Below are 12,402 nucleotides of genomic sequence, written 5' to 3' on the forward strand. Positions count from 1 at the left end.
AGCATCTATGGAGAGGAATAGAAGTTCAACACTTTGGGCTGAGACTTGAGTTGCTGAAGAATTTGTACACGTTCAGTCTTGGGAAGGTAATTGGACTTCCTACATTCCCCGTGATTTTTGGGGAGCTGCTGGCGAATTCTGTCTGTTCAGTATCTTTGGACCATTTACTTTTCTCCCGTCGGGGAATTTCCAGTCCAAGAACGTCTTTGTGTTAGCCAACTACGGGATACTTCTCACTCCTCCAGTTCAGTTGTCTGAACCCGAGTGGTGGGGCTGGAATTTCTACCATCTAGGTCAAAGATAACAGATTCCAGGAGAATCTGTACCGACTCAAGAGGGTTAAAACAATGGAGGGCTCTGATTGAACAAATTGGAGAGGGGTTTACAGCCTGTGCAAAACGTAAACACCGGCACAGACTCTGCAACCAACGGACTGTCTTTCCGCCGTGTTTCCGAGTACATATGCCAGACATCTGGATTTATAAAATTTAAACTGGCGGTAAACAGACTGTAGTTCAGTTTATGGCGAGAGGATTCGAGCTTCCTCGGCACAATTAAAGTAGCAATGGCAAAAGCTAATGTGGACATACAAATACTCTGTTTTGCAATTGGTCGTGGATGATCCCGGCTCCTGGGACTGGTCACAGCCAGCACGGCTCTGTGAGCCGGTGCTGCCGCTGAGGAGGCAGTACTTGCTCTGACGCGCAATTGGGCATGGTAGCGGTGTCAGTTTCACAGGATCCGATAATAGCCCCGAACTCGCAACCCCTTCCTTGGCCGACGCTGCGGTTTCTCCTGCAGATCTGCTCAGCGGCGAGGTGAGTGTGCGCCATGGGCGCTTCCAACGTTACCAAGTTCATGCCCTCTCCTTGTTGTGCTTCCATGTGACGCACTGGTGCAGAAGTCGGCGTCTCTTCCCGGTTCGCTCGTAGTAGCCGGGCCCGATTCATCTGAAATCTCAACTCCGTCCGGGATGGCAGAGAAATGGATGGGAAGTGGCGCTGGCGCTGGAGCTGATCGCCTCGTCAGATAACTTTAAAGCTGCACTTAGCGTCAGAGCTACTATATTTGGAATTTATACAGCTAGTAACCTCGGGAATCGGTGAATGTACATTTTTTTCTGTATATCTTTTTCAGTCACGTCGGGAAAAGCGATACCTTTAATCTCTGCACGTGTAGGATATCCTCTATGCGTTTACAACCTGATAGGCGAATATAGGGACGTAAGAAGTTTTCACTATTTGAAGTATGACATGAGACGTTTCATAGAAAATATGAAAGGAACTGTCCTAAAGGAATTTCAGCGATGGAACTAACCCTTCGGCCGCGATGTCTGTACTGAACGTAATGCCAAATTAAATTTAAGTCTCTTCTGCCTCCACGTGCTCCACATTTCCTGTAGTCACAATCCGTAAATGCTTGCTTTTAATCCCTGTTTGGTTATTTCCCCCGATTTCCTTCTTTGGTGATCCCGTTTCAACTTTGATAATGTTCCCGTGAACCTTCCTTTTTGTGTAAGAGCAGAATTTTAGTACCTTTATCAACACACACAAAATGCTGGAGGAACTCGATGGTCAGACAACATCTGACTCTTCGTTTACCTTGGATTGTGTGTGTGTGTGTGTGTGTGTCCAGACTTCCAGCGTCTGCAGCCTCCCTTGTGTCTCCGAAATTTAAGATCTATTGCTCTTTTCTCGTCGCCACGATATTTCAATGTTGAGGTGAGCTACATGGACAGAGAATGCCAGTTCGAAATGCTGCTTTGCCCAATGTGCATCCTTTAGTAAATGAGGTGCCATTTTGGTCCTGCCGTTTCAGTCGAAATTGAGATGCATCCATCCAATATCTCAAGTTGAGGTTATAGTTATGTGCACAACTATGGTGAGGTACAGATACAATGAAAAACTGACAGTGGCATCACGGATTTTCAGATAACACAACAGATTACTCAAAAATGAGACAAGACGTTGAAAACAAAACTGCAAGACAAGACTAAGTAGTGCAAAGCAAAACCAAGACAAGTCCATGGTAGGGCAAGAGGTGGTATGTAATGTATCATTGCTAAGGTAGGACTGGGGTCCTGCTGCTGGTCTGTTCAAGAGCCTAATTGCTGTAGGAAAGCAGTTGTGCATGCACCTGGTGATGTTAAATTTATGGTTTCTGTACTTCCTGACCTGCAGTAACAGCGAGAAGAATGCATTACCTGGAAATCATTAGATGCCCTCACCATCTGGGACATGCTCTCTTTGTGTTACTGCCATCAGGGAAGAGGCACAGGAGCCTAAGGACCCACGTGCTATGCTTTAGAAATAGTTTCTTACCCTCTAATTTCTGATTCCCATCAGATTTTTGAATGGCTATGAATATTGCCTCATTGATTTTCATTCTATTTATTTATTTTTGTAACTTATTTGTCTTGTACTGCTGCCACAAAACAAATTTCACAGAATTTATCAGTGCCAATGAATGTGATTCTGTTGGGGGTCCTTGATAGTAGATGCCCCCTTATTGAGATGGTGCCGCCTGTAGAAAATAAAACAGGTCAGGCCCTTTGGCCCAAAATGTTGTGCTGACCTTTTAGCATACTCCAAGATCAATCTAATCCATTCTTCCCACATTGAGTCTGTTTTTCTGTCAGTAGTGAGGAAGCTGTGTCCACAACTCTCTGTAGTATCTTGCATTCTCATGTGTTAGAATTGCAGTAGAAGGCCAAGGTGTAATCAGTCAGGATACTACCAAAAGTGCATCTGTAGAACTTCATTAGAGTATTTGGAGAGATGTCAGACTTCCTTACGCTTTTAAGAAGGTGAGCTGTTGGAATACTTTCTTCATGATTGAATCTAGTGTTGGGCCTAAGAGAGGTAATCTGAGATGTTAATGCCCAGGGAACCTGAAACTGCTAACTCACTCCATCACTGACACCCCTAATGAGAACTGGCATGTGATCTCCGGGCTCTTCAGTCTTGGTGAATGAACAAAAAGATACTGAGACAACGTGGCCTGATGTTCATATCTCCTGGACACCATTGCCCCTCTCCTTAGTGAGGACAGGCTTACACTGAACTTTACTGGCCTGAAAACATCTGCTCCATGCATGCTGTCAGTCCACCTGCCAGCATTTTCCATGGGACCTTTCACGTTGGTGAGACAGATGCCTTATCTGCTTAATGCAAGAGTCTTATTGCAATCTGAAAATTGGCTTCTGTGTTATGAGTAAACCTTAAACAAGTATACTGTATCAACAGGCGGAATGTGTGCAGGCAAGTTAGATTTAGGAGTATCATTCATGTCAATAGAGTTCTGTTACAATGACAGTAGTAGATTTGATTTAGGTAAAGCCTTTTGGCAGTACATTGTGCTGTAGGCATAATTTTTGCTAAAATTAAAGTGGTGCACCTTATCTCTGTAGAAAAATATTTTACAGCACAGCTGCCTAGGCGGCTGAACGGTGACATAACAGTTAGCGCAACACTTAACAGTGCCAGTGATCAGCGATTGGGTGCTATTCCTGCTGCTGTCTGAATTAGTTTGTACATACCCCCTGTGAATGTCTGGGATTCCTCTGGGTGCTCTCGTTTTCTGCCACATTCCAAAGGGTAGGACAGTTGTCCGCCTGCTATATTGGTGCTAGAGGTATGGGGAAGCTTGTGGGCTGCCCTCCAGCACATCCTCAGACCGTGTTGGTCGTTGATGCGAAAACAACGCATTTAACTGTATATTTTGATGTTTCAATATGACAAAGCTAATCTTAATCATAAAGATCTTAGAAATTACTACAGGCAGGCTCAATAAAAGAAAAAGACCGATTTAGGCCAACCTTGGGTTAAGAGCGCCCAACCTATGGACACTCTTACAAATGCACGGGCTCTTACAGTATTCTTAAATTCAAAACTTGTGTGTACTTACAGTACATTTGTTCCTACTATCTACAGGAGCTAGTTTCCACTCTGTACTTTTAGTAATTGTTTTTCTTATCAGTCTGTGCTAATCTGAAGTCTTTCATTGTAATACGTTGGTGTTGTAGTTACCATAGTGAGTGATTTGTGTGTATTTTCTGACTTGTGGCCAAAATCAATTTATGTTTGTCTATAAAAATGGACCCTGCTTGTTATCTGGGGCGGCATGTTGACAAGTAAGGGAGAAGCATATGTTTTTCTGAATTATCTCTAAGCTATTTAAGTGTTTCGTCTTTTAACTGTGTAGCTGACAAATTGTGCACAGCAAGATCTAATAAGATGCATTGAAATGGATAATGGAATAATTTTGTGTTAGTGGTATTGTCAGAAAGAAAAACCAATGAAGATCTGTTATGAGATCTTGTATTTCCCCCTGTGAGTGAAAACGATGCCTAAGGTTGCTGTTTGATACAAAGGCTGGAGCTCTGACTGTGCAATGTTTCATCAATGCTGCTCTTGAAAAACGTTGTTAAAAGTGAGAAATTTCTAACGCAGTAAGGACATTAACATTGCACTGGGGTTGACGCTCCCACAACTTTCACTTTTGAGCTGCCGAATCAAATACAGCAGATATAAAAATTAAAAAAACGCTAAAATACTCAGCAGTCAAGAAGGCAAGACAGTGGCTATATTTCATTAGGAGTTTGAGGAGATTTAGTTTGTCAACTAAAACACTCAAACTTCTACAGATGTACTGTGGAGAGATTCTGACAGGCTGTATCACTGTCTGGTATGGGGGGAGGCAATGCACTGGATTGAAAAAAGCTGCAGAAAGTTATAAAATTAGTCAGCTCTCTCTTGGCTACTTGCCCCCATTGTATCCAAGATATCTTCACGGAGCAGTGCCTCAGAAATCAGTGTCCATCATTAAGGGCCCCCATCACCCAGGACATGCCCTCTTTACAGTGCTGCCATCAGGAAGGAGGTACAAAAACCTGAAGGCACATGCTCAGCAATTCAGGAACGGCATCTTCCCCTCTGCCATCCAATTTCTGAATGAGCATTGAACCCATGAATACCACCTCACTTCTATTATTTCTGATTTTGCACCATTTTTAATTTAACTATTTAATATACTGTAATTGATTTACCCATTTACTTCTGTATTGCATTGTATAGCTGCCTGTAAGTTAACACATTTCATGACATACACAGGTAATATTAAACCCGATTCTGAGTCAGGCAGTGCAAGTGGAGAGATTGAGGGAGAGTTGCAGTTTGAGGTTGATAATAATTCATCAGAACTGGAAAAAGTTAGAAGTAATGTTTTAAGTTGCAAATAAAATGGGAGAGGTTGAGAAAACAGATATTATTTGTTTTACACCTTAGACTTATCACCTATATTCTCTTTGTTTTCTCCACACGGTGTTGATGAGAGGGTAGTGAAGGTTTGTTAACTGCAGATGATGTGCCTATAGCAAGTGTAAATGGAAGGAATTCAATGGAAACATCAATAAGAGTTTGGGGGGGGGGTGGAGAAAGGGAGATGAAGAACTGGAACTCTGATTTTCAAAGTGGAGAAGCATTACATTGCAGTTGCTTAGTACCTGAAAATACTAGAATTTTTCCAGAAAGAGGGGCCAACATCTTACCGACTGTAAAGGTTTAATGTTGGAAGTGATAAAATTGTTTGGTAAGTCCTGATGGCTGTAATGTTCCTAGTTGGAAGATTAGATTCTGTACCTTGAAATTGGATTGTCTGTCATTGGAATAAACCAGGAACAGAGAGGTTAGAGCGGGATTGGGATGCGGATGTGGAGGCAACTCAATGCTCACAGTCACCCTGGTATACAGAACGGAGGAACTCAGCAGACCAGACAACATCTATGGAAAAGAGTACAGTTGACGTTTTGGGCCGAGACCCTTCATCAGGATGGGTCATGAGTCCAGCATTTTGAATGTGTGTTGCTTGGATTTCCAGCATCTATAGATTTTCTCTTGTTTGTGATGATTTTCAAAATGATCACTCACTCTGAGTTGCTTTCTCTAACATTAGAAGAGAGTGCACCACATGAAGAAGACCCTAGTCAGGGTCAACCCACGCAAAGCTGTGGGGCCCAATAATATACCAGTTTCCGACAGACTGCAGCCCAGCTGATTGATATGTTCAACATCTCTCTGTTTTCAAGGCGGCAACCATCAGTCCAGTGCCAAAGGAGGTGACGGTAACCTGCCTAAATGACTGTCGTCCAGTGGCATTAACATCAACCATTATGAAATGCTTTGAGTGGTTGGTCATGGAGTGCATTAAAGCCTTACTCCTGGTGACATCAGACCCTTTCCAGATCACTTATCACTCAAACGAATCTACTCGTGATGTCATATCCTCTGCCCTCCACTCTGATCTGTCCCACTTGGAGAAAGGGTTCTCATATGACAGGCTACTTTTTATTGGTTTCAGTTTGGCATTTAACATCATCATAGTCCAGAAACTGGTGGGGAAACTATCCTCGCTGGGTCCCTCTGTAACTGGATCCTGGATTTCTTAACAGAAATGCCACAGTCAGTTCGTGTAGGCAGAAATGTCTCTAGTCCCATTGTGCTGAGCACTGGCGCTCCCTAAGGTTGTGTGCGTAGCCCGCTGCTGTTCACACTGCTGACACGTGACTGTTGCAGGATTCAGCTCAAACTCTATCATCCAGTTTGCAGATGACACGACAGTAGTTCGGCTTATCAACAACGATAATAAGTCAGAGTACAGAGAGGAAGTGAAGCAATTGGTGGACTGGTGTGAGAACAACAATCTAAGTCTGAGTGCGGAGAAGACCAAGGAAATGTTGTGGACAGTAGGAACGTGCAGATGAACCATCCCCTTCTGAGCATACGTGGCTCCTCTGTAGGGACAGTTAAATGCACCAAGTTCCTGGGAGTTCACATCATGGATGACCTTACCTGGTCCCTCAATTTCACTTCCCTAAATAAGAAAGTACAGTAGTGCCTCCACTTCCTGAGCAGATTGAGGGAAGCAAGGCTCTATCCCTGCCCCACCCCACCCCACCACCATCTTATCTGAATTTAACAGGAGCTCCATTGAGAACATCCTGACAAGTTGCATCTCCATCTGGTAAGGGAGCAGCTGAGCATCAGACCTGAAGTTCCAACAAAGGACTGTGATGATGGCCAAGAGATTCAAAGGGGTCTCCCTACCATCCAATGGGGACATTTATCAGGAGTGCCGTGTATGCAGGGCCCTTAGTATTATCAGGGGTCCCACCCATTTATACAGCATCCTCTTTGGCTTTCTACCAATAGGCAGGAGACTCCGAAGCATAAAGACAAAGAATGGTCAGGATAGGAAACAGCTTCTTCCATTAGGCTTCTGAACTCCTTGCTGCATCGCATTCCATGTCGCTGGATAATTTGTTTTGTACCCTGCAAGATTTAAATTATATACTTTGCTTATTTTTGCATAATTGATTTGTAGACTTAATTCTTGCTTTCCTAAATTTTTGTGTGTTATGTGTGCCATGTGTCACTTCGGGCAGATGGGGCTCATCAGCTGTGGTTGGCAGCTCACCGAGGAGAAGGGAAACTCTGATCTCAAACCTTCGTTGCCTTGCAGCTATACCCACTCATGGGGAAAGCTTTGGGAGTAGACTGCAAGGGAAAAATCTAGAGCTGGAGTCGCGAAGGCAGTTCTACATTGAGTTCAATGTTGACTGGCAATTCCTGTGATGCTTCTGGTACCAAACTGTATCGGTCTGTGCTGTTTCTTTGCGTTCATCAGACGCGTGGTAAGGGGGAGCCTGCTACATGGGCAACAGCTTGCCCTCCATGTTGCCTAGGCTTGTGTGGCTTGACAGCTAGGATGCAATATCCATGACCAGCTCTGACCGACAGAGGCCTCATCCAGGGAAACGTTGCCTCATTTGACAGGACTCTTGTATACGGTTAAGTGACAATAAATTTGACTTGGTTTGACTTGAATACAGCCCTCTAGGAGAGAGAAAAGTGAATTGCTGCTTCACCTGGAGGGAATGTTTCCTTCACGAGATGTTGGGGCGAGGGGCAGTGGAGGGGAGAGAACAGTGTTCAAAGGGAGGTGATAAAGCACTCTACAGTATGCTTGCATGGAAGCTGTTGAGGTGGTGAGTGTGTCTGAGTGGAGTTGGAGTGGGAATAGACGCTGGAAGTCCGAAATGGAGATGGAAGTTGCTGGGGAAAACCCAAAGGATGTCAATTAATTGTATTAAGAGAGATAGAGCATTGATGTTACCCATCATTGGTTCACAGTTCTGATGGAGTGTGGGAAATATGGTTGCCAATTTGTGCACAGCAAAGGATCCTATAAAGAATTTGAAACAAAGATGGATCTTGGAAGAATTTAGCTGGTTAAGCAACATCTGTGAATCCTGGAACACAGAACAATATAGGGAAAGCCCCTTTGGCCCATAGTGTTGTGCCAAGCTAATTGAAAAGAGCAACCAGTTAGCACTTCCAATGGAAGGTCTTGCATCAGATCTCAACAGAATTTGCTTCCCTCTAAGTAGTTGTGAGGTAAAAGGCATTGAATCTTTCACCGATAACAAAAACAGGTAATGTTAAATATTCTCTGTATTGCAGGAGCATCAGTGAGGAGAGAGACTGTGTCAGGATCATTTGTAAGAACTGGAAAAGTGAGAATGCAAATATGCTGAGCAGAGAGAGGAGATAGGGAGAGTGGGGAATGTATGTGGAAAAAAAAGCCATAGCACAATGCTGGTTGAAGAATATACATCTCCTAGGTCTTTTGGAAAAATAATCCAGCAGTTCTTAAAATAAATTTTGATATTTTTATTAAAAATTGTCTAAAAATCATAGAGGTGGTATATGATTGAAATTCTGCCGATTGGTACCTAAAATTGGTGACTTATCCACATAGAAACAAAGAAATAAGAGCAAGAGCGTTTATTCTCATTCATCAGACCTACCGTCCCAGGAATCAGTTAGTAAAAATGTGCAAGAATCGTAATTGCAATTTTCTTTCTGGTCTTCTGTGCTGCGAAAGACACAGGACAACAGTATAAAAGCAGAATACTATGAGATGTGAAGTTTCTTTTCTTACAAGTTAAAGAGGATCTGCTTAATCAGGTCACATCCTGTCAAGTCGTTAATCAGTAATGGACCATGCTGTATTAGACTGCAGTGATTGTTACATAAACTTCTTGTGGGTATCCATAGTCACAATCAGCTTGCGTGCCCGCATAGTTCCCAGTATCCTGGAGGCCTCACCACTTTAGATGTCTCACGAGGTGGAGCATTGGCTGCAGGTGGTGAAAACTAATGTCCTGCCCCAGATTGCCCTGATGGTCTTCAGGAGCTTGTTCTGCTCTGAGTAAATGAAAACGGAAGAATAGCTGAAATGTATCTAGATGATTAGTCTTTTCTGAATACATATAGTTCATAAAAATAAAATACTTCTTTGACTTTCATTTAAATAAAAGTTGCTGAATGCTAAAGTTGAAGCACAACCTGCCCTTCAGCTCAATCCAGTTGCCCCAGTATTTGGTGCTGTATCCAATTCGGGATAGAATTGGGAGGTCGGATCTCCTAGTTGCAGGGGCAGGGAAGTCTGCAAGGTGCGGGGCTCACTGCGTGAAGCGATTGCGTGATCTAACCAATAAAGCATGCCATCTTAATTAAGGATTTATAGATTTGGTGAAAAATTGATATCATAGGATCATAAAGTGCAGGAAGAGGCCATTCAGCATATAGTCTCTAAAGTGAGAGAAAATTTACTATTAAAATATGTACGTATATATTACCATGTACTGCGTTGAGATCCATTTGCTTGGAGGCATTTACAGGAAAATATACAATAGAATTTATGAAAAAAGTGCTCATGAAGATTGACAAACAGCCAATGTGCAGAAGAAGACCAATTGTGCAAATAAAAACAAAATATGACCAAGAGCATGAGTTTGAAAATCAGTCTGTAGCTTGTGGAATCATTTCAGAGTAGTGGTGAGTGAAGTTATCCATGGCATTTCAGAAGCCTGATGGTTGTAAGGTAATAACTGTGCCTGAACCTGGTGGTCCAGCCTAATATTTAACTTGATCATCTCTTGAGTCATTGACCAACATCCAGTTTGTTCAGAAATCTTGATAGTCTGTTATCTCACTCATTAGTCCAGAAGGTGAGTTTGGGCGGGGGGTGTCCAGAATACATGTGGGGTGCACAGCCAGAAACCAGGATCCAAGTGCTGTCAGGGCTGGCATCCAGACCATTGGTGGGATGTATAGCTGTAGCGAGGATAGGTCGAGTACGTTGGATCAAGAATGTGAAGAAGCTTGTGGGCATAGCTGGGACCAGGAGTGTTTGCATATTTTCTACTCCTTTTCAACTTGCCAGGTTTACTGGAAGATTTATCATAATCATTTTGTAAGCTGTAAAAGGAGGGTGGTGTAACTGTGTTTGGATATACAATAAATAAGAATAAGGTCTCCCAATCTGGCTCCATGAAAATCCCATGGGTGCTAGAATACCACAGTTTCATTGGGTCATAATTACAGAATCAATTGAATTAATCTGTTATTAAGGTGTGTTTTTTTCCTTTTGCTCATGATGATTTGACACGTGAATCATACATTGCTACTGCTGTATTTTTATTGCTTTTCCTGAATCTTTCCAAAAATAAGTCTGGTCTATTTTCTGCTGTAGTTGTAAACAGGTTTGAAGATGTATTGGTTGCTGAAGCAAAGGAGCCGAGCACTAAGTTTGTGCCTGCGGTATGGCCATCCCCGATACCAACATCACAAAGCAGTCTTGGCATTGCGGAGGGAGGACATAAATGCCTGGGAGAGACGAGCGCCCTTGGCTCCAAGACACATCAAGGAGCTGACCAGTGCAGGGTACAAGGTCCTGGTCCAGCCGTCCAACAGAAGAGCTATCCATGAAAAGGTGATTCTGAACTTACCATTAGGCAGACGGAGACTCTGCCTGAGCTTAGTTCAGTGTTTATCTATTATTATGTTTTTAAGTATGTGCTTAGAATTTATATTTGAGCAGTATTGATTCTAATTTCCCCTCAGAATAGCTTTCTAAGGATTTTTGGCTTATGTGCACTTGTGCTTCTTGCACTACCAGTGTGAATCAGAAATCATATTTTTGATTTGGGATTAACTTGTGTCTTGATGATTGTGCAGATTTTGCCAAAAAAACCACTGGGATAAGTGAGTTGTTATTTATTTGGAGATAAAGCACGGTAATAAATCCTTCCGGCTCAACAAGCCTGCACCTCCCAATACCATCTATGTGACCAATCAACCAAAACCTCTACATCTTTAGAATGTAGGAGGAAACCCGTACGGAGAAAATGTACAAACTCCTTCCAGACAGCTGTGTGAATAGAACCCAGGTCGTTGGCATGGTTATAGTGTTATACTAACTGTTATGTCACCATGCTGCTCCAACAATTTCTCTCGCATTGTTTCAGTCTTTCTGGAGGTGATGAGGTGCTCTTCTTCCAATTTCCCTCTGGCTTTGGCAAGCCCTTTGATTAGTGCTGCCTTTTTGTTTGAAGAATGTGAGGAATTTCCATGTTGATGTTAATTGGAGCACTACCAGAGCCTACTTTGAGCCCAAAGATATCTTCTTTAAGCATGATAATACCACTTTACTTTCCAAAGTATGTTAGTGGTTCAGAAAGTCCAACTCATTCTCCACCGGAGAGCTCATTGTTCAGTCTCCAAGATGAGAGTCAGGACTGTAATTTGCAGTGGATGTTTAGTGATCCTCTTGAACTCTTGACAAAGCCTACACTGTGGTGGTTTTGTTGGGGTTTATAGGTGGTGCTGAGTCCAGTCTTTATGCATACTGTTAAATGTACACCTCCCAATTGGAGAGGCAATGCATAACAACAGAATTCACTTCATTCTTAAGAAATAGGGGAATAATAATTTCTTCATTAGTTCTACCAAGCACATTTCATAATCGCATCAAAATGTTTTATAATCTATATAAATGGTTTTAATACATGGAATTCCTTATCAAGTAATTTATTTACATTATCTGGTGATATTTCAGAAGAAATCAGATCCTTTCTGATGAGGTCGAGACTGACCCCTTTTCCTTCCTGAGGCTATCCTTCCCACCATGACTCACTAGGCTAGATAAGTAGAAAATTTGGTTACCTGCTGATACAAAGGCTAGAAGATTTCTCATTCCTGGTGGCTTTGGCTAGTAATGATCAGAACGATGCTAGCTTGGTGATCAGCAAGTGAATACTCCAGTCTGACGGTCTTCTGATGTGCAAAGCAAGTTGGTCTCTCAGTTAAGATAATAACCAGTTGGTCGGTAGGGTTGGTATTTGGAATCAATTTGTACTCTGGGGCAAAATTGAAAATATAAACTATGAATAGGTTTCAGTCATTACAGATCTTCCTTTGTATCGTTATTAGTCTAAGCATCTTCATGAGAAAAGTGCACTCTTTCCAACAAATGAGGTTGGCTTCACCAGCTAGGGGA

The 12,402-nt window shown here is 42.6% G+C and overlaps 1 protein-coding gene across 2 annotated transcripts in view; it reads left to right on the plus strand.

Moving 5' to 3' along the window:
* Positions 1 to 644: 644 nt before the first annotated feature.
* Positions 645 to 12,402, plus strand: part of aass (aminoadipate-semialdehyde synthase) — an 82,676-nt gene continuing 70,918 nt past the window's right edge. Inside the window, exons 1-2 of one of the 2 annotated variants that reach the window (XM_073059135.1) lie at positions 645 to 818; positions 10,597 to 10,836. In XM_073059135.1, the coding sequence (XP_072915236.1) occupies positions 10,615 to 10,836 (222 nt within the window). In that variant the 5' untranslated portion in view covers positions 645 to 818; positions 10,597 to 10,614. Of the gene's footprint in view, positions 819 to 886; positions 1,103 to 10,596; positions 10,837 to 12,402 lie in introns of those variants that run through there. The other variant, XM_073059136.1, reaches the window with a different exon arrangement.

Source organism: Hemitrygon akajei, chromosome 10 (genome assembly GCF_048418815.1).
Source record: "Hemitrygon akajei chromosome 10, sHemAka1.3, whole genome shotgun sequence".
NCBI classification, from domain to species: Eukaryota; Metazoa; Chordata; class Chondrichthyes; order Myliobatiformes; family Dasyatidae; genus Hemitrygon; species Hemitrygon akajei.